General features: G+C 41.7%; 1 protein-coding gene across 9 annotated transcripts in view; it reads left to right on the forward strand.

Annotated features, from left to right (window-relative positions):
* Positions 1-20,790, forward strand: part of ppfia1 (PTPRF interacting protein alpha 1) — a 44,369-nt gene that overhangs the window by 13,535 nt on the left and 10,044 nt on the right. For 8 of the 9 annotated variants that reach the window (XM_080301427.1, XM_080301410.1, XM_080301429.1 and 5 more), the window contains 15 exons: positions 1,188-1,289; positions 1,664-1,828; positions 3,547-3,621; positions 7,794-7,895; positions 8,525-8,758; positions 9,108-9,254; positions 9,874-10,008; positions 11,822-11,905; positions 11,998-12,129; positions 12,310-12,372; positions 12,522-12,601; positions 16,523-16,673; positions 17,114-17,337; positions 17,425-17,656; positions 20,072-20,101. In XM_080301427.1, the coding sequence (XP_080157553.1) occupies positions 1,188-1,289; positions 1,664-1,828; positions 3,547-3,621; positions 7,794-7,895; positions 8,525-8,758; positions 9,108-9,254; positions 9,874-10,008; positions 11,822-11,905; positions 11,998-12,129; positions 12,310-12,372; positions 12,522-12,601; positions 16,523-16,673; positions 17,114-17,337; positions 17,425-17,656; positions 20,072-20,101 (1,956 nt within the window). The remainder of the gene's footprint in view (positions 1-1,187; positions 1,290-1,663; positions 1,829-3,546; positions 3,622-7,793; positions 7,896-8,524; positions 8,759-9,107; positions 9,255-9,873; positions 10,009-11,821; positions 11,906-11,997; positions 12,130-12,309; positions 12,373-12,521; positions 12,602-16,522; positions 16,674-17,113; positions 17,338-17,424; positions 17,657-20,071; positions 20,102-20,790) is intronic. The other variant, XM_080301431.1, reaches the window with a different exon arrangement.

The following is a 20,790-nucleotide window of genomic DNA, read 5'->3' on the forward strand; positions in this document are numbered from 1 at the left end:
AACTTGTGGAAACTAGGGGGTTGCCAACTGTGGCTCTTTTTAAAGCCGTAAACATGGCTGTCTGCTTGTCGGCACCGGCAAGGAAAGAAAGGAATGCGCTTGGTATGCAGTCATGGCGCTGGCTTCAAAACAAACCGTCATCGCAGAAGACAGTGTGTTAAACTGACATCTTAACACTAGCAATGAACAAATACACCAGAGAGGAGCAGTATTAGTTTTAGAGTCTGATAATCTGTTGTGGAACATATACAATGACATATTAATTTGCTGTAAATGGACAGGATTTGATTAGGTATATAGCATAAATAGATATCTATTACTTACATAGGAATAGTAGTGGTAGAATAGCTAAATTTATGTCTTGCATATTTCCACAACCATATCCATAATCACATACTGTGTATGCAACCGTTGTATATAGTGTATTATCTTACTTATTTTCTATGTGTTTATTTGTATTTTTTGTATTTTCCTTCTATCTGTACCTGAGCTGAGGTAATGCAAGAATTTCCCTGCTGTGGGATCATTAAAGTCTTATCTCATCTTATATGTGTGATGTATGGTCCAGGTTGTTACTGGGTCAAATGAACGTGTGTCTGAAATACCGAGGTGATGTCAGTGTTGAAACTAAAAAAAGCTAAGAGATGTTCCGTGCATCTCTTAGAAACTAGCTGCCATTATAAGATGTTGACTATTCTAAACATATGAATGTGTTTGTGTTTATACGTGTGTTTGTATATGTGAAGTACAAACACATACATGGTAATAATTTACCTATATCAACTGCGTTGTACTTTTTGAATATGAAGGTGTTTTTAGTTTGTTTATTTTTAATTATAATATTATTAATCATGCTACTGTGTGTGAACACTTTGATCCAAGTGATGGGGAGAGTGAGAGAGAGCAGGTCATGACAGACTGTGTATTATCAGATTATGATGTGTAGCATAAAAACATGAATAAAAAAGTTGATCTAAAAACCTCCACCTACTTTTAGAAAATGACATGAAATTCCTGCAGCGACACTTTATTTTACCCATGATCAAAGTTTTAACTTTGAATGTGCAATTTCCCTCCTTCCCTGCCACCAATGTTTTTTCCCAAGCCCCCCCCCCCCCCCCCCCCCAAAAAAAAAGGCCTCGTAAGTAGTTGTTACATGTTACTGAATTTATCCATTCCTATTTTAGGAATTTGCTGCACTAACAAAGGAGCTGAACGTGTGCCGAGAGCAGCTTCTGGAAAAGGAGGAGGAGATTGCAGAACTAAAGGCCGAGAGAAACAACACACGGGTTAGTAGATCGTCCTGCACACACATTCACAGAGGATCAGCTGTCAATAAGAAGCATTTAGTTGGGCCTGCACACACTACCTGGAAATACTTGTCAGATTTCCGTCTTTTTCTATTATGAGAAAAGATGGTTGTCATAGCACCGACAGAACAGACAGTGTCTGTTGTCACAGCTTAGGGCATTGCAAATTGCTTAGTCATCACAATATTTCAGCTACAAATGATAAAGCACTTTGCAGCAGCAGTTAGTGCTGACTTTTATCTTTCTTATTTTGACTGGTTTTGCATTTGTTTACTTAAAAAGTTTTTCAGATGCGAGTCGATGATGAGAAATGATTTGGACTTTTTTTTTTTTGTAACTCTCTGTGTATCCAGCTCCTGCTAGAACACTTGGAGTGCCTGGTGTCTCGCCATGAGCGCAGTCTGAGGATGACTGTGGTCAAGCGGCAGGCTCAATCTCCAGCAGGCGTCTCAAGTGAAGTGGAGGTCCTCAAAGCCCTGAAGTCACTTTTTGAACACCATAAAGCCCTCGACGAAAAGGTACAATTCTGTTAAACCGTTTTTCTTGCAGTATTGGTGCATGTCGACATGTGAACCATTGTTCATCATTTTTGGAGTTACAGTGGGGCAAAAAAGTATTTAGTCAGCCACCGATTGTGCAAGTTCCCCCACCTAAAATGATGACAGAGGTCAGTAATTTGCACCAGAGGTACACTTCAACTGTGAGAGACAGAATGTGAAAAAAAAATCCATGAATCCACATGGTAGGATTTGTAAAGAATTTATTCGTAAATCAGGGTGGAAAATAAGTATTTGGTCAATAACAAAAATACAACTCAATACTTTGTAACATAACCTTTGTTGGCAATAACAGAGGTCAAACGTTTACTATAGGTCTTTACCAGGTTTGCACACACAGTAGCTGGTATTTTGGCCCATTCCTCCATGCAGATCTTCTCGAGAGCAGTGATGTTTTGGGGCTGTCGCCGAGCAACACGGACTTTCAACTCCCGCCACAGATTTTCTATGGGGTTGAGGTCTGGAGACTGGCTAGGCCACTCCAGGACTTTCAAATGCTTCTTACGGAGCCACTCCTTTGTTGCCCGGGCGGTGTGTTTTGGATCATTGTCATGTTGGAAGACCCAGCCTCGTTTCATCTTCAAAGTTCTCACTGATGGAAGGAGGTTTTGGCTCACAATCTCACGATACATGGCCCCATTCATTCTGTCCTTAACACGGATCAGTCGTCCTGTCCCCTTGGCAGAAAAACAGCCCCATAGCATGATGTTTCCACCCCCATGCTTCACAGTAGGTATGGTGTTCTTGGGATGCAACTCAGTATTCTTCTTCCTCCAAACACGACGAGTTGAGTTTATACCAAAAAGTTCTACTTTGGTTTCATCTGACCACATGACATTCTCCCAATCCTCTGCTGTATCATCCATGTGCTCTCTGGCAAACTTCAGACGGGCCTGGACATGCACTGGCTTCAGCAGCGGAACACGTCTGGCACTGCGGGATTTGATTCCCTGCCGTTGTAGTGTGTTACTGATGGTGACCTTTGTTACTTTGGTCCCAGCTCTCTGCAGGTCATTCACCAGGTCCCCCCGTGTGGTTCTGGGATCTTTGCTCACCGTTCTCATGATCATTTTGACCCCACGGGATGAGATCTTGCGTGGAGCCCCAGATCGAGGGAGATTATCAGTGGTCTTGTATGTCTTCCATTTTCTGATGATTGCTCCCACAGTTGATTTTTTCACACCAAGCTGCTTGCCTATTGTAGATTCACTCTTCCCAGTCTGGTGCAGGTCTACAATACTTTTCCTGGTGTCCTTCCAAAGCTCTTTGGTCTTGGCCATGGCGGAGTTTGGAGTCTGACTGTTTGAGGCTGTGGACAGGTGTCTTTTATACAGATGATGAGTTCAAACAGGTGCCATTCATACAGGTAACGAGTGGGGGACAGAAAAGCTTCTTACAGAGGACGTTACAGGTCTGTGAGAGCCAGAGATTTTCCTTGTTTGAGGTGACCAAATACTTATTTTCCACCCTAATTTACGAATAAATTCTTTACAAATCCTACCATGTGGATTCATGGATTTTTTTTCACATTCTGTCTCTCACAGTTGAAGTGTACCTCTGGTGCAAATTACTGACCTCTGTCATCATTTTAAGTGGGGGAACTTGCACAATCGGTGGCTGACTAAATACTTTTTTGCCCCACTGTACATGTTGCTTTATGTCCATTTCATATTTTCAAGGTTAGGGAGCGACTTCGTGTTGCTTTGGAACGATGCAGCGCATTGGAGGAACAGCTCACCTTTTCACACAAAGAAGTAAGAAAACACAATATATTAAGAATTACTACAGAGAAGTTTACTTAGGTTTGTTTTGTGTGTGCAGTTTGCATGTTCTCCTCCATGGGTTCTCTCCAGATGCTCTGACTTCCTCCCACAGTCCAAAGACGTGCAGTTCCTGGGGTTAGGTTAACTGATAATTCTAAATTGCCCATAGGTGTGAATGGTAGTGGTGAGTTAGAAGGTAAAGTTATGTGTGTTGTATTTAAAATGGAAGTGTTAACTACCCATCTAGTCTACTTTTATCTTTATATTTGGTTTATGCTCTCACTAAACTTGTATTGGGATTCTGCTGCTGCTGCCACCTTAATAGTTTAATAGTTTAATTATTTATATAGCAACGCTCCTGTTGTAGCAATTACAACAGGGGCGTTGACCAAAGTGCTGTACAAGAATACAACATACCTAATAAAATAACTTAGAGTATTGATAGCAAACACCAAATATGAATTAACAAATAACTCTCATGCTGTATTGAAAGCCAGTAAATAAAAATGCGTTTTAAGATAAGATTTAAAAAGATTGACAGTGGGAGCCTGTCTGATGTATAGGGGTAAATTACTCCACAGCTTAGGTGCTACGACTGCAAATGCTCGATCGCCTCTATGAACCAGCCTCGACCTTGGTACAGCTAAAAGCAAAAGATCACTTGATCTAAGAGATCTAAGGGGGGGGGGGGGTATAAGTCTGCAAGAGGTCAGACAAATACCCGGGAGCCTGTCCATTCAGGGCTTTGTAAGTCAACAATAAAATTTTAAAATTAATTCTGAAGCGGACAGGGAGCCAATGAAGAGAGGCAAGCACTGGGAAAATGTGTTCACGTCTTTTAGTACGTGTCAGAAGACGAGCTGCAGCATTCTGGACTAACTGCAGCCTTGCCAGGCTGGTCTGGCTAGGTGCTGGGATAGCCGCTTGGTCCAAAAATTATCACTTCGGTTTTGTTCTCATTGAAGTTAAGGAAGTTAGAGGCCATCCAAGATTGAACTTCACCGAGACACTGAAGTAAGGGTTCTAGTGAGGCAGGACTGTTTCCCTTCAGTTGAAGATAGATCTGAGTGTCATCGGCATATGAATGAAAACAAATGTTATATTTTCTAAAAATTAGACCTAGAGGCAGCATACAAATGGAGAACAATATTGGTCCCAGTATAGATCCCTGGGGAACACCACAAGTAAGGGGAGCTGAGGAAGAAATAAAATCGCCAAAGCTCACAGAGAAGGTCCTGTCAGACAGGTATGACCTGAACCACTCTAATGGGGTGCCCTTTACGCCACAATGCTTCAACCGTGAGATTAAGATGCTGTGGTCAACAGTATCGAAGGCAGCGGTCAGATCTAAAAGCACAGCTGAGTCACCTGAGTCAGTGGCTAATAAAAGATCATTAAGAACCTTTAAAAGTGCAGTTTCTGTGCTATGAAGAGTTTTAAAACCAGACTGAAACCTCTCAAGAACATTGTGTCCATTTACAAAAGATTGCAGCTGAACAAACACAATATTTCTCAAAATTTTTGACAGGAAGGGGAGCTTTGAAATAGGCCTGAAGTTAGTGAGGACGGAGGAGTCAAGATTAAGTACAGGCTGTACAACAGCATGTTTAAAACATGCTGGCAAAACACCCGAGCTAAGGCTGCTATTAAAAATTGCTAAAATGTCAGAACTGACAACCTTAAAAATCTTTTTTAGAAGATGTGTTGGAATAATGTCATTTGGACACGATGTCTTTGTGCCACTACGTACTTCCTCCACCTGATCAAGACACACAGGCTCAAACTGATCAAAAACAGCAGAGCAGGTGGATATTTTAGAAACGTCATGTGAAGGCAGGGCGATCATAGATCGAAGCTGTTTTATCTTAATGATAAAAAACTGTAAGAACCTTTCACAGGTGTCTGAGGAACTATTAATACAAGAAGCTGGGGAAATATTCAGGGCAGAGTCAATAATTGAAAAAAGAACCCGAGAATTATTGGAGCTATTCTCAATAACATTAGAAAAAAAACTAGACTTTTCTAGGTACCTGTACAGACTGTCTCAACTTGAGAAAGGACACCTGCAGCCCATCTTTTTTTAACTTACTGGCTGAACGAGTGGCCTTATTTATCCATGGGTCTGGTCGTTGTTTCGAACTTATAGTTTTAAAAGGAGCGACCTCATCAAGGACAGTTTTGCATTTATCATAGAAATTAACTGTCATTTCCTCGGTACCAAAGCCAAGGGGAGATCTTAAAACTTTTTTAAAAGCAATAGAAAATTGTTCTGTTGCAGATTGGTATAAAAACACGACAACGACGTGTTGAAATAAGAGGTGTAAAATGGCAGAGAGATAAAAGTATATCAAACACAACAGGACAGTGATCAGAAAAAACAGCATCACATATTTCCATGTTTAGGACCGGTAACCCTAAAGACAGCACACGATCCAATGTATGACCCTGTTTCTGGGTTGGCCCAGACACAAGTTGAGCAAGACTAAAGGAGTCTATCAAACTTAAAAAGTCTCTGGTCAGTGAATTGGAGGGACAACACACATGAATATTAAAATCTCCAACGATTAAGATTCGATCGTAGTTTGACACAGTTCCAGCTAAGAAGTTTGAAAAGTCTTGGGTAAAATCCTTGTGGTATTTTGGAGGTCTGTATGCAACGGGTGTCGGGCGGGGATGCCCCAATTCAAACGTCACAAGTTCAAAACTAAAAAAAAAAAAAAAGTTCAAAACTATAATACGAGTGAGTTAAGAGTTGTTTGCAAGAGAGCTTCTTCCTGAAAACAGCCGCCACTCTACCACCACGCCCAGTCATCCTCGGCACATTAAGATATTCACAGTCAGGCGGTAAAAGTTCAGTAAAACAGCTGGACTCACCGACTCTGCCAAGTTTCCGTTAAAAGCATTAAATTCAGATCCCGATCAGTAAAGAAGTCCTTAAGAATAAAAGTTTTGTTTGCTAGCGATCGAGCATTAACAAGACTTAATCTTAGTGGTATCGGTGGCTCAGCGGCCGATGTGGGTGCCCGACCTATCGGCCGTAGGTTCTGAGGGTTTACTCCACCTGAGCGAAGACGGGGGAGACGCTGGCGCGGGGTTATTGTCGTAAGCCCGACAACAGGTGTCAGGCAAGTGTAAGCCATGTCCAGAGAGTGCCAGTAGTTGACGCGATCAAATCCAGTCGGGATAGGGTGAGGTATTTTCCGAAATCGTGTGCAGGTAGCCTTCATTCTCACCAATAAGCCACTGCGTTTCCCACGGCGTCTGCGGTGCCCTCTCAGTTGAGGTAGCGCCGGAACACAACGGAGACAAGCTGGAACTCCTGACAGGAGCGGTGGGGAGAAGGTTCCCTGATATCCACGATTGCAATAAAGAGTTTTTAACTGAGAGGATCTTAAAGCCAGCAGCATTTGTGATCATATACAAGCAGAGAGTTAGCATGTTTTAAAACAAAGTAAAAATAAAACACTAGTACAAACAGAGTCAGACGGCAAGATGGTGTCAGACACTGGTGCCATCTTGACACGAGAAGACCATGTTTCAATAGGTTCACACTTCAAATGACAAAGTGTCCTCGGTGACAGCTGATGAAAAGACTCGTTGATTTAGACTTATAAATGCTGCTGCCTGTAAGCTACAAGCATCAGTAAAACATTGCTTAATATTTTTTTATCAGAATAATAATGTTAATAATTATAGCATCCTGTCTATCTGTGCTGCTGAGTCTGAAAAAGAAATTTATATTCAAAGCTCATGTGTATGAGGTACGAAGAATCCGGAGTCTTCTGTGTACTGAATGGGATTAAAATTGACTAAAGGCCCAGAGGATCTCAGGAGGTGTCCTAGATTTCCTCTCTGCTTCACGCTACAGTGCTGCAGTCATCTTTTGTTCCTGGAAGTCAAACTGGGACCACACACATGCCTGCATGCCATTGCACATAAAATCAAACACCTGCCTCATTTGATAAGAAACGTAACTTCCTAAAACAAGACCTGTGAGGCGTTTGTGTGAACATTTAAATATGCACTTGCTTAAAATATGTTACAGGATGAAAGGAAGTCTTAAAGAATTGTGCACTTTGTTTATTGGTTAACGTTATAGTTGTTTAGTTCAACAAATCAATGAATGACTTGGCAGGGTGCTAACAAACTGGTCTTTTCCTTAGCTGGCTTACCTCAGGGAACAGAACAGTCAGAAGAGAGGGTTGGCTGATGGAACCAGCGAAGTTAACCACAACTCTGAAAACACACCAAGCACTAATGGCAAGGTGAGCTTACTCAACAGCGTATAAGAAGTGGCATGTTTGTGAGAACCAAAGGGCAACAAAGTTGCTCATGTTTTACAAATGTCTAGAGGATTAAATAGTTTAATTTGCTGTGATATTGTAATGTATTGTAGTGAACATGATCAGGTAGAATTGTTCTGTTCTTATCAGCTTTAAGAATGAGAACAATTACAAGTATACAAATAATCCTGCGTGTTACAGTTTCAAAATACATGTGTGTTATTTTAATTTTAAATTTTCATTCCCTTTAATTGATTAAAATGATGAAATAGAATGTGCTACACTGTGTCATACAAACAAACAAATTACAAAAATTAGAAAGCGGGTATCCTGCAGTTTTCTCTGTACTTCAATTAATAATCTTTATCAGCTTCTCATTGTCTGAGGACAATCAACTCTCAGGAGTTCAAATCCATTCCAAGTCCTGTCTTGCAGGCAGTGATCATTTGAATTTTCAGTGCAAGATGTTTACATTTTTCTCATCACAAGTCTTTAATTTACTCAAACTTCTTGATTATCAAATAGCCAACAATAACAGCACAACGCTCATCCAGGAAAAAAACACAATATTCTGTATATACATCTTAAAGTCGATGTCAATCTGCCCACAGCGGTCATCGGACGGTTCGTCGAGCCAGGAAGACGAGTCTGCACCTGGATTCGGTAAGGTTGGCGAGCTCCAGGAGGTAATGGACCGTCAGATGGCCGATTTGGGCCAAATGAAGGAGCGCATGGCTGCTATGGCATCACGCATCACTGAGCTGGAGGAGGACCTGGACACAGCCCGAAAGGACCTTATTAAGTCTGAAGACATGAACACAAGACTACAGAGAGACCTCAGAGAGGTAAAGAGGACACGATCTGTTTGTAACGAAGAGATGTGTTGAAATATGAGTTTGCGACTTTGTACATGTGTGCATTGTTCACACACATCTGTCAATGTTTTTAGCACAGTTTTTATAGATTTTAACAGCGGAGTGCTTCAAAAGATCCAGTGCTCTATAAACATGATAACATGACATTAAACATTGCACAGCAGGACAGTATAAGCAGCGCTAACATGTTTGCTCATGTTTGAGTACCAGGATTCTTTTAGTGCCTTGTCTTCTTCTCATATTCGTGTAAAGATGCCCAATCAGAAGGATTCCTGTCACAAAGGCTGAGAACTCTAAAGCAATATGTTTATGCATACAGTCTATGGCTCAGAAGGAAGACATGGAGGAGAGGATTACCACTCTAGAGAAGCGCTACCTGGCAGCTCAGCGAGAGGCTACCTCTGTCCACGACCTCAACGACAAGCTGGAGAATGAAGTGGCCAATAAAGACTCCCTCTACAGACAAGTAGGTCCCGTGCTGTTTGTTTAAGACTGTATAAAGCCACCACAACTCAGATAATCAGTTAATTGTGTGTTTGGCATTAGAGAAAATTGGATCAGTTTGTTTGTAATTTGCAGTCATTTCATCATATTGCTATTGTCTGCAAGCGCCCACACACTTTAATCTGGTATGCAGACAAGTGAGGAATTTATTGTTTGAGTCTCAGAGTTGGCTGCCAGCAGGAATTGCCTGCAGTTGTCAGACTCCTATTGAGGAATTCTTGCTGTATTCACACACTGAGCAGCGCAGCAGGCTCTTAATGGGAAGCCTTGAAGACACTGGCTTGTTTCTTTACAAGTACTCAGTGGAGATGGAGATGTCTTTCTCCTCCTCTCTTGGTTTTTGTTTGTCTCTGTGTCATTTTGATTGTTCTGTCACTCGCTTCCTGCTCTTCCCACCCTCGTGCATCCCTTGACCCCATCTCCCTTTTGTCTTTCTTTTTCTGCCCCTGTGCTGAAGTGTGTTTTCTGGTACTCTCTGCTCCTTGTGGATCTGAAAGCCACCTTTGAGACTGGAATGAAGGGACAAAACAGTCTTAAACGTATTTGCTCATGACTGTTTGGGTTTGATTTGTTTGTCGTAGACTGAAGAGAGAAACCGGCAACTTCAGGAAAAGCTGGAACTGGCTGAGCAGAAGCTGCAGCAGACCATCCGGAAGGCAGAGACACTGCCAGAGGTGGAAGCAGAGTTAGCCCAGAGGGTCGCTGCTCTCACAAAGGTATCAGCATCTGCACCTTTTTAAAACTACTGTTCATTTGTAATTGCATTTCTGTGTATATATGTATTTATTTTAAATGGAGCTGACTCAAAATTGCATCACCTCATAATACCTGAATAAAGGTACAAGTTTGCGTAACGTCACCAGATATGTTAAAGAGGTTCCTTTACAGCAACTCTGCATGGAAGCTGCTGAGGAAGCCATTATTTATGTTCCTCCAAATATTCACAGTGACCTATTTTTAGAAACTCAGCTCCTGTTCTTATCCATTTATAGTTAGAATCTTTATTTTGGACAAAACATCCTGCTGCATAACTGCACTGCAACAGCATCATATCACCTTATTAGTATTTTGTCTGGCTCTCTGTACATTTTTGAATGTAGTGTTTTTCATTGGTCTACTCATCTGAACCTTTTAATGTTTATCAGAAAGTGAGTAGAATCTACAAAGTCATCTTTCTCTAGTCTGTCCGCCCCTTCTGTTTCTTTGTTAATTTAATTAGTGCCATTCATTTCATTTATTTACGCCTGTTTAAAGACTCAGAAACAAACAGAGAAAAGAAGCAGACTGCCGTGTCTCATCCCTGCATTTTTAATTTGCATTTTATTTCCTCTTTGAGTGGTGCTTAAACCGCAAACTTAATATACAGAATACAGCAGAGACACAGACACACTTAGAAATGACTGCCCTGGTTTCTTATGTTATTTCATTTGTGCAACTTGCAACACAGGCTTTCTCCCTTCAGCAACTAATTGAAATTGTGCTCAGTCTCTTGAAATGTTTGCATTATTATCCTGTTCTCATTTGTGTCTGTCATGCTGTCTTTGTGTGTTCTTCATGCTGTTCCTACCACCTCCGTCTTTAGTGTGTTCTGTGTGGCTCTAAAGGCACTAAGATATTGAAAAAGGTAGACCAGCTTTATCCAGACGGCTAAACCAATCCTTTTTGCTTACTGGGAGGTTCACTATCCCTTGTTGCTGAATTTAACCAGACCAATAGCAAATCTAGTGTGTTTAGATTTTCAGATGAAATCAAGCCAAAAATAATCAAATGTACCTGAAGTCTGTGAAACAAAGAATACATTCCTGGTTAAGTGCAGTTTCAAACTTGATCAAAATACTCCGTCAAACCTGAATCGTAGCTGTGATCTGGCTTTATCTGTACAGCTTCTGTGTTTGTGCTTCATGTGCTAGTAAGCGGTGTTGATAGTTCGTGGTGATACCCTTCGTCTCCTCTCCTCTGAAACACAAGGCACCTAGTTTTTGGTGTCTTGACACAAACAGGAAGTTCCAGCTGATTTTCTCAAAGACTTATGGAGACCCCACCTATAAGAGCTACAAGAAAACTAGATCAGGCTGTGTTGCCTGTTGGCTTTTGCATAAATCTAAATGTTTTAGGAACCGGTAACCCTCATAACCCAGGTGTGTAGTCAGTGGTGAAACTTAGATAAGGCTGCCATACGGTAGATCTGCATTATGGGACGCATGAGCTGCTTTATTATTTTTGGGTTGTGTTACAGTGCATGTTTTTGGCTTTTTGCTCCTTTTAAAATATGTAAATGTTGGTGACTTCATCCTTTCGAAGGACCTGTTCTCATCATGTCAAACACAGGAAAAAAAAAGTATGTTGAACCTTGAAGCAGTACAATAAAAAGACTTTTAGCAAGGTCCTTCTCCAGGATGGATGGTAGAGGGTTTGGGATAGTAAGGTCTGGCTTTAGAGATTTTCAGCCCTGCGTGGATTAAATACATGAAATCAGAGAAACATATTTGTACAGATTTGTAGTTTTTTCTCATTAACCTTTGTTTTCAGGCAGAGGAACGCCATGGCAATGTTGAAGAGAGACTGAGGCAGCTGGAGGCCCAGCTCGAGGAAAAAAACCAGGAGCTGCTCAGGGTGAGAACGAGGGGAAATGTTCTTACTGGAAGCTTGATTCTCATTGCATTGCTACAGCTGTGCGTTGTATAAAAATGTTGCTATTTTCGTAGGCACGGCAACGGGAGAAGATGAATGAGGAGCACAACAAGCGTCTGTCTGAGACGGTGGATAAGCTCCTCTCAGAGTCCAATGAAAGACTTCAGCTTCACCTCAAAGAGAGGATGTCTGCCTTGGAGGATAAGGTAGAGCACTTCTCTAGTGCCTAATTCTAAAGTTAGGCTGATGAACAAAGACGTCGGCAAGCTGAGGACACAGTATTCATAGCTAACTAACTAAATAAATATTTGTTGTTCCTGTTAAATCTGTGTCGCATGGCTAGTCATGTGCCATGTTAAGCATTTCTTATCATTCCTGTTTCTCAGAATGCCCTGATTCGAGAACTCGAGCACACCAAAAAATTAATTGAGGAGTCCCACCATGAGAAAGTAAGGAAATAAAAATAAAGAATTCCTCCTGTTTGTGTGTTTTTATATTTTGGGTTGTTTTTTCTAAATTGTTCTATAGCAGTGGTGGTTTTTCCTCTTCATGGCTACAGTAGGTAACAAGAATATCTGTAACATGCTCTCTCTCATAGGAGCAGCTCTTAATCCAAATTGAGACTATGAGGGCAGAGAATGAGCAGGGAAGGAGCAGGAGCAACTCGCTACTGCATGGGTAAGCTAGTGAAATGATTTGACTTTTATATCTCGCTGGGAAACTATGAGGAACTCAGGTGGTTGCTTAACACTTTGTCCAGTGTTATGTCAAAACGTCCGTGGTCAAGATACTGACCCAAAAAAGTTTCACATGTCATTGGTGATGGCAGTATGCTATACATTTAATGGCCACTTTATTGGGCGATATCTAGTGTTAAGGTCAGAAATGTACATACACTTATTCTGGATAACGTGATGAGGTTTCACCCCAGCCAGACACCTTTGGCATCCATCAACAGACTTGTAGCATAACTGTGGATTCATATTTAACCACTAGAGTTGATTTTAATTGTTTGGTTTCCTACCACAGACCTTTTAAGCAGAGTCCATAAATTTTCCGCAGGGTTAAGTGTTTGGGAAGTCTATTCCAGAAGCTTATTGTTTGCCTGCCTTATCCATCCAAAACAAGTTTGACTATGTGTTTGGTATCACTGTCCCAAACACATAGTCATCCTAACTGTGTCCAAATTTCAATTGTCCAGCTGTTGATTTAAAGTAAAGTTGAAGAATTTAGAGGTACTGTGTAGGGCTGCCATGATTAGTCGACTAGTCACGATTACGTCGACTATCAAAATCGTCGACGACTGATTTAATAGTCGACGCGTCGTTTGAAGCTTTGTAAGATCCCAAAAGACGCAGGAATAAGCAGCAGGATTTAAGAGTGTAATAACGGACTGAAACAGAAGATGGCAGCACTGCATGTACAAGGATGCCAGCTGCCGTTAAACCCCGAAGAAGAAGAAGCTGTGTCCCAGAATTCATAGCGCAGCCCAGCTCAGTTTCCAACAATGGCGGCAGCTAGTTAGTTTTAATATTACTCTTATTATTCTTTCTGGGTCACAAAATAAACGTTTAACATATTTTCAGGCGAGAATGTAGCTGTGTAAACCTCAAATATCGGCTCAGTTTATCAAAACACCACATATTTTCAAAAGCACTCCGACGTTTTCGGAGACGTCTGTTCCCCACTAGCTCGATAGCTAGCCGGGGGCTAGGTCACTAGCGCCGTGAGAACACCGGACTCCCGGCAAATCGTTTTCAAACCCACCGCCGTCTTTCACTACTCAGGTTAAACATGATATATAAGTCACTTAGAAACTTCAAAATGTTATTGTTTTGCTTTTTTAGTATTTTATTTGTTCCTGAGTGAATCGGTTTGGCTGAGATTAAAGTTATAGTTTTTACACAGCTGAATAAACATCAAGCAGACAGCTGATTATCAGAAGTGTGAGATGCTCGAGAATTTACTCCGGTGTCCTGTTATATTTTAGATAGCAAGGAGTTTATTAAACTTCACCGAAACAATCTGCAAATTTCATTAAAATTTAATAAACTATCATCTTGTCTTTATTTTTAGTTAGCACAGACCTTAAACACTTAAAGCTGTAAGCTAATGATAGTTATATAAGAGCAGATGCTGCTGGTGCAATAAGCTGTACGTCCAATGGATGATGATCTGATTAGTCGACTATCAAAATAATCGTTTGTGGCAGCCCTAGTACTGTGTCGTCTTCACTATTCTATTTAGTTTGTTCAATGTGCCAGTACCACTGACAGTCAACCAGCTTTGAAGCACAATGCTATCGCCACCATGCTTGAGAGTTGGTGCCTTTAATTCTCCACATGTATTTCATGTTATTGTGCACAAATATCAATCTTTCTCATCCGACTAGAGCAGGGCGATATGACCAAAAATATTTATCACGATATACATTTGAAAATTTGCGATAACGATATAACTGACAATATAATTGACTAGACAAAATACTCCTCAACTTTATTAGTGCAAAACGGGATTATAAGGGGCTCTGTCGAGTTTCAGAAAAATCAAAGGATGATTTTAAGTGTGCCGTATTTTCCAAAAAATACGGTAATAACGACGGCCCGCTAGCATGCGCTACCATAAATAGTGCTTTGCTGTGTATCTGACGGACGAAAGCCAAACCAGTTCCACACCACTGAAGCTGCAGCATTTTACAAACCAGTTCTGGTTCATCCGTTTCATTCAACGATCCACTTTTGCTCTTCTCATTCTGCGTCGCCGCCATGTGCGTATGAAAACAAAGGCACTGCGCATGCGCATTTCACCCATATTCTATCGCGATATTTCATTTTCTTATCGTTGCCCAACATTACACCGGTATTACTGTGAGCGGTATGATATGGCCCAGCCCTACATCCGACTATAAAACCTTTCTCCAGAAGACGGCACAGTGACACGGTGGTTAGCACTGTTTTCACAGCAAAGTCTTGGGTTCAAATCCACCTGTTTGGGTTGTCTTTGTGTGAGAAAACCAGAGTATCCAATCTAAAGACATGCTGTTTGAAAATGCCTCATTGAGGTCAGAGGAGAAAGAACAGTTTGCTTTAAAATGATAGAAAGAAAAGAGTAACACAACCAAGTTACAGAGAAGAACATCAAGAATCAGAATCAGAATACTTTATTAATCCCGAAGGAAATTAGGGTTACAGCAGGCAGCACGCTAATGGCGCATGCGCACTTACAAAGGAACCTTCTGACCAACTTTACACAAACATCACATTGGGGAGACACGTCAGAGAGGTCAGCTGATAGGAAAAAACAAACAACATGAGGTGAGAGGAGGAGAAAAAAACTCCACTCAGACTGAGCTCCTAGTGGGAGAACAGTTTGATAACAGAAAAAACACCTCAGCACAAAAAGCACATGACTGTCAATACACCATAGAAACACAAGACAAGCAACAGGGGCGGGTAAGGGTAAGAGAGAGCCGGTGTAGACAGCGCATCCGGTCCTGCAGCATGTCTGCGCTGGTCCAGTTGACTGCCATGCCATGTGCTGGGCACAAGCATCGAAGGCGTTTGGAAAGGGAGGGGGGATGAGTGTGTGCATATCAGTGTATGTGTGTGTTCGTGTCCATAGTTCAGCTGAGACAGTGTCCTTCGCCCCGCCAGGCTAAGAATGTTGAACCCTGAAGCAGTGCAGCTAAAAGACCACACATGGTCTGATGACTCTTGATTTCTGCTGCATTCAGATAGTAGGGTCACAAAGTAGCTTAAAAAACATGAAAGCATGGATCCATCCGGCCTTAGAGCTATCCTGTTCAGACTGATGGTGGCCTAATGATGTTGGGAGTATTTTTTGGGCATAGTTTGGACTTCTTAGTACCAGTTGAACATTGTGTAAACAACACAGCCTACCTGAGTATTGTTGGTGACCATATCCCCTTTATAACCACAGTGTAGCCAACTTCAGCACAAAACACATCATGTCACAAAGCTCAAAAACGTCACTGGCCTCCAGTGGCGTTAACGGTCACCAGAGCTCAATCCAGCAGTGTGTAATGCTGTTATGTCAATAAAGTATCAGGGGACAGTTTCCAGCATGCTGTTGTAAAAGGTTCTGGAGGTAAAATGTGCTCCAACCTGGTTCTAGACATGTGTAACTAACAAAGTGGCCAGTAATTGTATTTCTACCATAAAGCTTCATTTTATTTACTTAAATGTTTATTTTTTATGTAGCATAAAATACATGCTTTGCTTATGACGATGGTGTAGCCTCTTGAACTGAACGTCGCATAAAGCAGGTAATTTCTATCGAGGCTAATATAACAACCATAGGCATTTCACGTAATGGCCATTTCGTTCTGCACCAAGTTGCAGCTGCACGACTGCAACCTAATGTTCTCCAAAATCAATACAGTACAGTGTTGATATTAACAGACCGGCCACAGACGCTGCAGGAACTGTTGTTTTCCCGTCCAATTTGTCAAAATGTCAGATGGCCTACAGATGTGACTGAAATCATTCAGTCATTGACTGAAAATATACACCTGATGTAACCTCTTAGTTTTCTATTGATTCATGAATGACTTTCATTGGTGTGACTGTGTTTTTCAAGGCGGTCTCAGCTGGGCAGCACCCCAGATTTCAGATATCCAGTGTCGGCCTCTTCGATGATGGACAGTAACTCGGACCATTATGGCAGCGCTCTCGTCCTGAGACGGCCTCAGAAGGGACGCGTGGCAGCGCTACGGGATGAACCTTCCAAAGTAAGCTCACACCTGCAGACATAAAGCAGTTAAACGACAGATCTGGTCATTCATGTTTAATTAATCCACTATTTGAGAACATCTCTTAGCTGTTTGCCTTGTACGGCTTTTTCTTTCTTTCCTGTTTCAGTCTAATGTTTGAGTTCTCTGATGCTTTTCTTCTTCTCCCCCGCTTCTTTGTTTGCTACTATTACGGACAATCAGCGACATGTAAGTCAGTGTGCCTGAGATAACAGTGACGGTGTCTGTGTGCTGCATCAATGACAAACACCCTAGGATCTAACTATGTATTGCTCTGTTGCCTGACATCCTCTCACATGCCTGCTGCCTGCTTTCTCCAACCTTTTGATTATTTTCTCCATACTGTCTTCTTTCCTGGTATCTTTCTTTCCTTCTCTCCATTCTCATTCCCTGTTTTATACCTATGTGTATAAATGTAGGTGCAGACTTTAAATGAGCAGGAGTGGGAGCGCATGCAACAGGCTAATGTGCTGGCAAATGTGGCACAGGCCTTTGAGAGCGACATGGACGCCTCAGACCTGGAGGAGGATCGAGAGACAGTTTTCAGCTCGGTGGACCTGCTGTCCCCCGCTGGCCAGGCTGATGCACAGACCCTTGCCCTGATGTTGCAGGAGCAGCTGGATGCTATCAACAATGAAATCAGGTACCACTATAACAAGCACACACTTGTCTCATGTAACCCCATTTCCATGTAAATATTGCCATATTTTCACCTTTCTTTCACTTGCAGAATGATCCAAGAGGAGAAGGAGAGCACCGCTATCCGGGCAGAGGAGATAGAGTGCCGGGTAGGCAGTGGTGATAGCCTTGGAGGACATTTCCGCTCCATGAGCTCCATCCCTCCGTCGCTATATGCTGGCTCGTCATTGGGCGGTTCTCCACCCGGCTCTGGCCACTCCACTCCGAGGCGCATTCCCCGCAGCCCCAACAGAGAACTGGATCGAATGGGTGTCATGACCTTGGTAACTTTTCTTTTACCTTCCTGTAATGAGTATCACAATTTCCTAAACATACATTTTTTAGAAAGCCCCTTTGAGATATACATCACTGTAAGACTAATATTAATTTCTCTGATTACAATTCCTGATATTTTAAAGCTGTTGTCTTAATTTGCTGTCTTTGTTTTTTAGGATTATTATATAATTAAAACAAGACCGGCCTTCAATGTTGCTTTTATGTTTTATCAGTGTGATCGTCTGCTTCTATTTGTATGCATGACTTTGTAACAGTTTACATATATAACTGCGCCCTGCCTGTAGCAGTATTGCTATGACCCCTACGTCACCCAGAGCTCCCTCTCCCATCAGACAGTAACTTATCTGCCTTATGGTACAACTGGCTTCAGTGCCCCACTTCAAGCCAATAACTTTGCACCATACTTCCAGGTACCTGCCCATCTCCCCACAGCTCCTTCATTCCCTTCTTGGGTGGGTGCAGTCTGCCACTTCCTGTCTCTTCTGATCCTTTTGCCAACTTCAGTGCAAACAGGAAACTTTTTCTCTGTGTTAAATCCAAATCGTGGCTCTGGGGTTTTGTATTTGTTTTTTTGACTGCTTATAAAAGTCATCAAATGGAGACATGCTTGTAATATTTTGTGAAAGCCAAGGAAAACCTCAGTTAGCCTCTTTTTAGATTATTATTTGGGCATTTTAGTCTTTATTTGACACTAGAGCAGTAAGGGGCGGGGGGCAGGTCGGACTTGAAGCCAGGCTTATTTTTTTCTTTTATTCTCACTTACACATCTGATTCATTGACTTGTGTAAACGCAGAGTAACAAAAGACACAAAGCTGTGAGTGTGGGTGTTCAGGCTTGTCCAGGTCTCCTGTCAGCATTCAGTATTCCTCAATAGGAAAATCATAACAAGCACACCTGAAATGCTAAGCTGAATTCCATATATTTAAAACATCACCAGGAACCAGCTAGTACTCTTTTTCAAAGTTTGCTTTATTTTTGGCAAAGCGTCTGTTTAGGCTGCCACTTAATATCTCTTTGGTTATTTTTTAACTTAAGAAACAAGGGCATCCCAAATTCAAGATCCTGATTACATTAAAGACACAGACAACTGACTCTGTGTGCCAGCTGATATGACAAGAGGTGCACATCTGTTTATTTTTGGCTTCTCTCGCTGCATTCAGTTTCGTATTGGTTCTGTGGAACTGTAAAACCACTGGTTACCCTGTTAACCCTGCAGCTGGAGTTACTCTAGCAGTACTTGCATTTGTTTGGTTGTTCCAGATGTTTGAGTTGAGTGTCCCTTTAACGTTTGTTTGTTTGTTCAGTGTGTGTTGAAGTTACTTATACTAATGAAGTTGCTTGATTGCAGAGCAGCAATTTACATCTGCCCTGCTTAAAATCAGGCATTTAAACAATTCAAGCAGTTTATTGAAGTAATGCTGTAATACATTAGACATGAAGGGAGTCTTTGTCTTTGAGTCTGGCAGATCATGTCGTCAGTTTTACATTTATAAATCTTACTTGGGTTAAAAAAATCACAAGATTATCATTAATGCATAAGTAGACACATAAATAGACACTCCAAGAGGAAAGAAAACAATTTGGGTAATTAAATTAATTTTCTGCTCACCCATCAATTTCCTCTTCTCGTTTTCCTTTTATAGCATACGCTCTTCCCTGCTTTGGCCCCTACAGTGTCAGCTGAGCAAAGGAAATGAGTGATTAGATACTTTCTTCCTGGGGCAGGAAAATTCCTGCAGAAATGTGGCACAGTGATGGTTTATTTGCTCTGCTAATGCCAGGTCTATGTGGAATGCAGAGGGGTGGGGTGGGGGGGATCTGTCCTCCACCACTATTGGTGCAGAGTGGAAAATATGACGAGAACAGCTGTGCTCATAAATTCAGGTGCCGTACAGTTATTGTTACACACACACACACACACACACACACACACACACACACACACACACTATAGCATCACCTGTGATTTCAAATGCTGTTTAGCATGAGTAGTCAGCTAGCTGCTTGGCATCTTAATTGATTTATCAATGCAAACAAATGTTATAAAAGCTTTTATCCCACTCAAATATTGGTGGTGGTGTAATTGTGAGCTAGACTGCACCCAGCCTACCTTGACCCAACCTTCAGCTTGGTTTTTGCAGTGTCTCCTCCCTTGGGTGTGGTGGTACTCCTGCAGACTTTAATTTCCCAAGAACTACCTTTCTTAATTGCACAATAAAAACAACAGCTTCTCTGAGTCTGCGTGTGTGTCTCTGCCTGTGTGTGCGCACACGGATAACTGTTCTGTGTATCTTCGTGTGATTTTCTGCTCTTGTCTCTTTGTGCATGGCTTGATTCCACCGCTGATCTGTTGTGTATTACTAACTGCTTCTCTCCTCTCTCCCTTTTTGCCACACTTCAGCCTAGTGACCTGCGCAAGCACCGCAGGAAGGTAAACTAGAGACCTGCTTTCCCGAGCTTTGTGAGGGACCTGTTTGCTATGTAACATCTCCCACCCCCAAGTTTAATCCCTAATGTTTACTTTCAGTTTCCCCATCCCATCCTTAAATCCTCCATCCGTTGGAAATATGCAGTCCTGTTTTTGAATGCCTCGATTGTTTTGGGGGGGGGGGTGTAACAGTGCTGCAAATAATACGTTTCCTTTCTTCATATTGAGTTTTAAGTAATGTATTTTCTATTATCAAATCAAACACACGTCTGTTGCAGGCAATCTCCAGCATAACATTTTTGCATTACTGGGCCTCCAGGCCAGCACCTCAGACTTTTATTGCACTTTAGTGTCATTTCTTTTACTTATTTTAACACTGCTGTGGTGCTTCACCTGTAATAATCAATCATAATTTATTAGTATGTAAGGGACTCATTCTTTAGAATGCGTCTAGTGGAATAAATGCTATCTCTGACTTTAAAATAAAATCACCCCTGCATATTGCAGCCATCACAGCAACAGACAAGGATGGAGGCTCCTGCCAACCTGCAGCAAAGTTTACAAAAAGATGGTGGTGTACAAAGCAAGTTTGTTTGCATCAAAACAGCTAGAGTTTTAACTTGTTCTCCTTTGAGTTTTTCTGTCTGTGTGAAAAACAGTGAAGGGATAATTTTCCAGCAAGTAGTCTCTAA

This window comes from Astatotilapia calliptera, chromosome 1, assembly GCF_964374335.1.
Source record: "Astatotilapia calliptera chromosome 1, fAstCal68.1, whole genome shotgun sequence".
Classification (NCBI taxonomy): Eukaryota; Metazoa; Chordata; class Actinopteri; order Cichliformes; family Cichlidae; genus Astatotilapia; species Astatotilapia calliptera.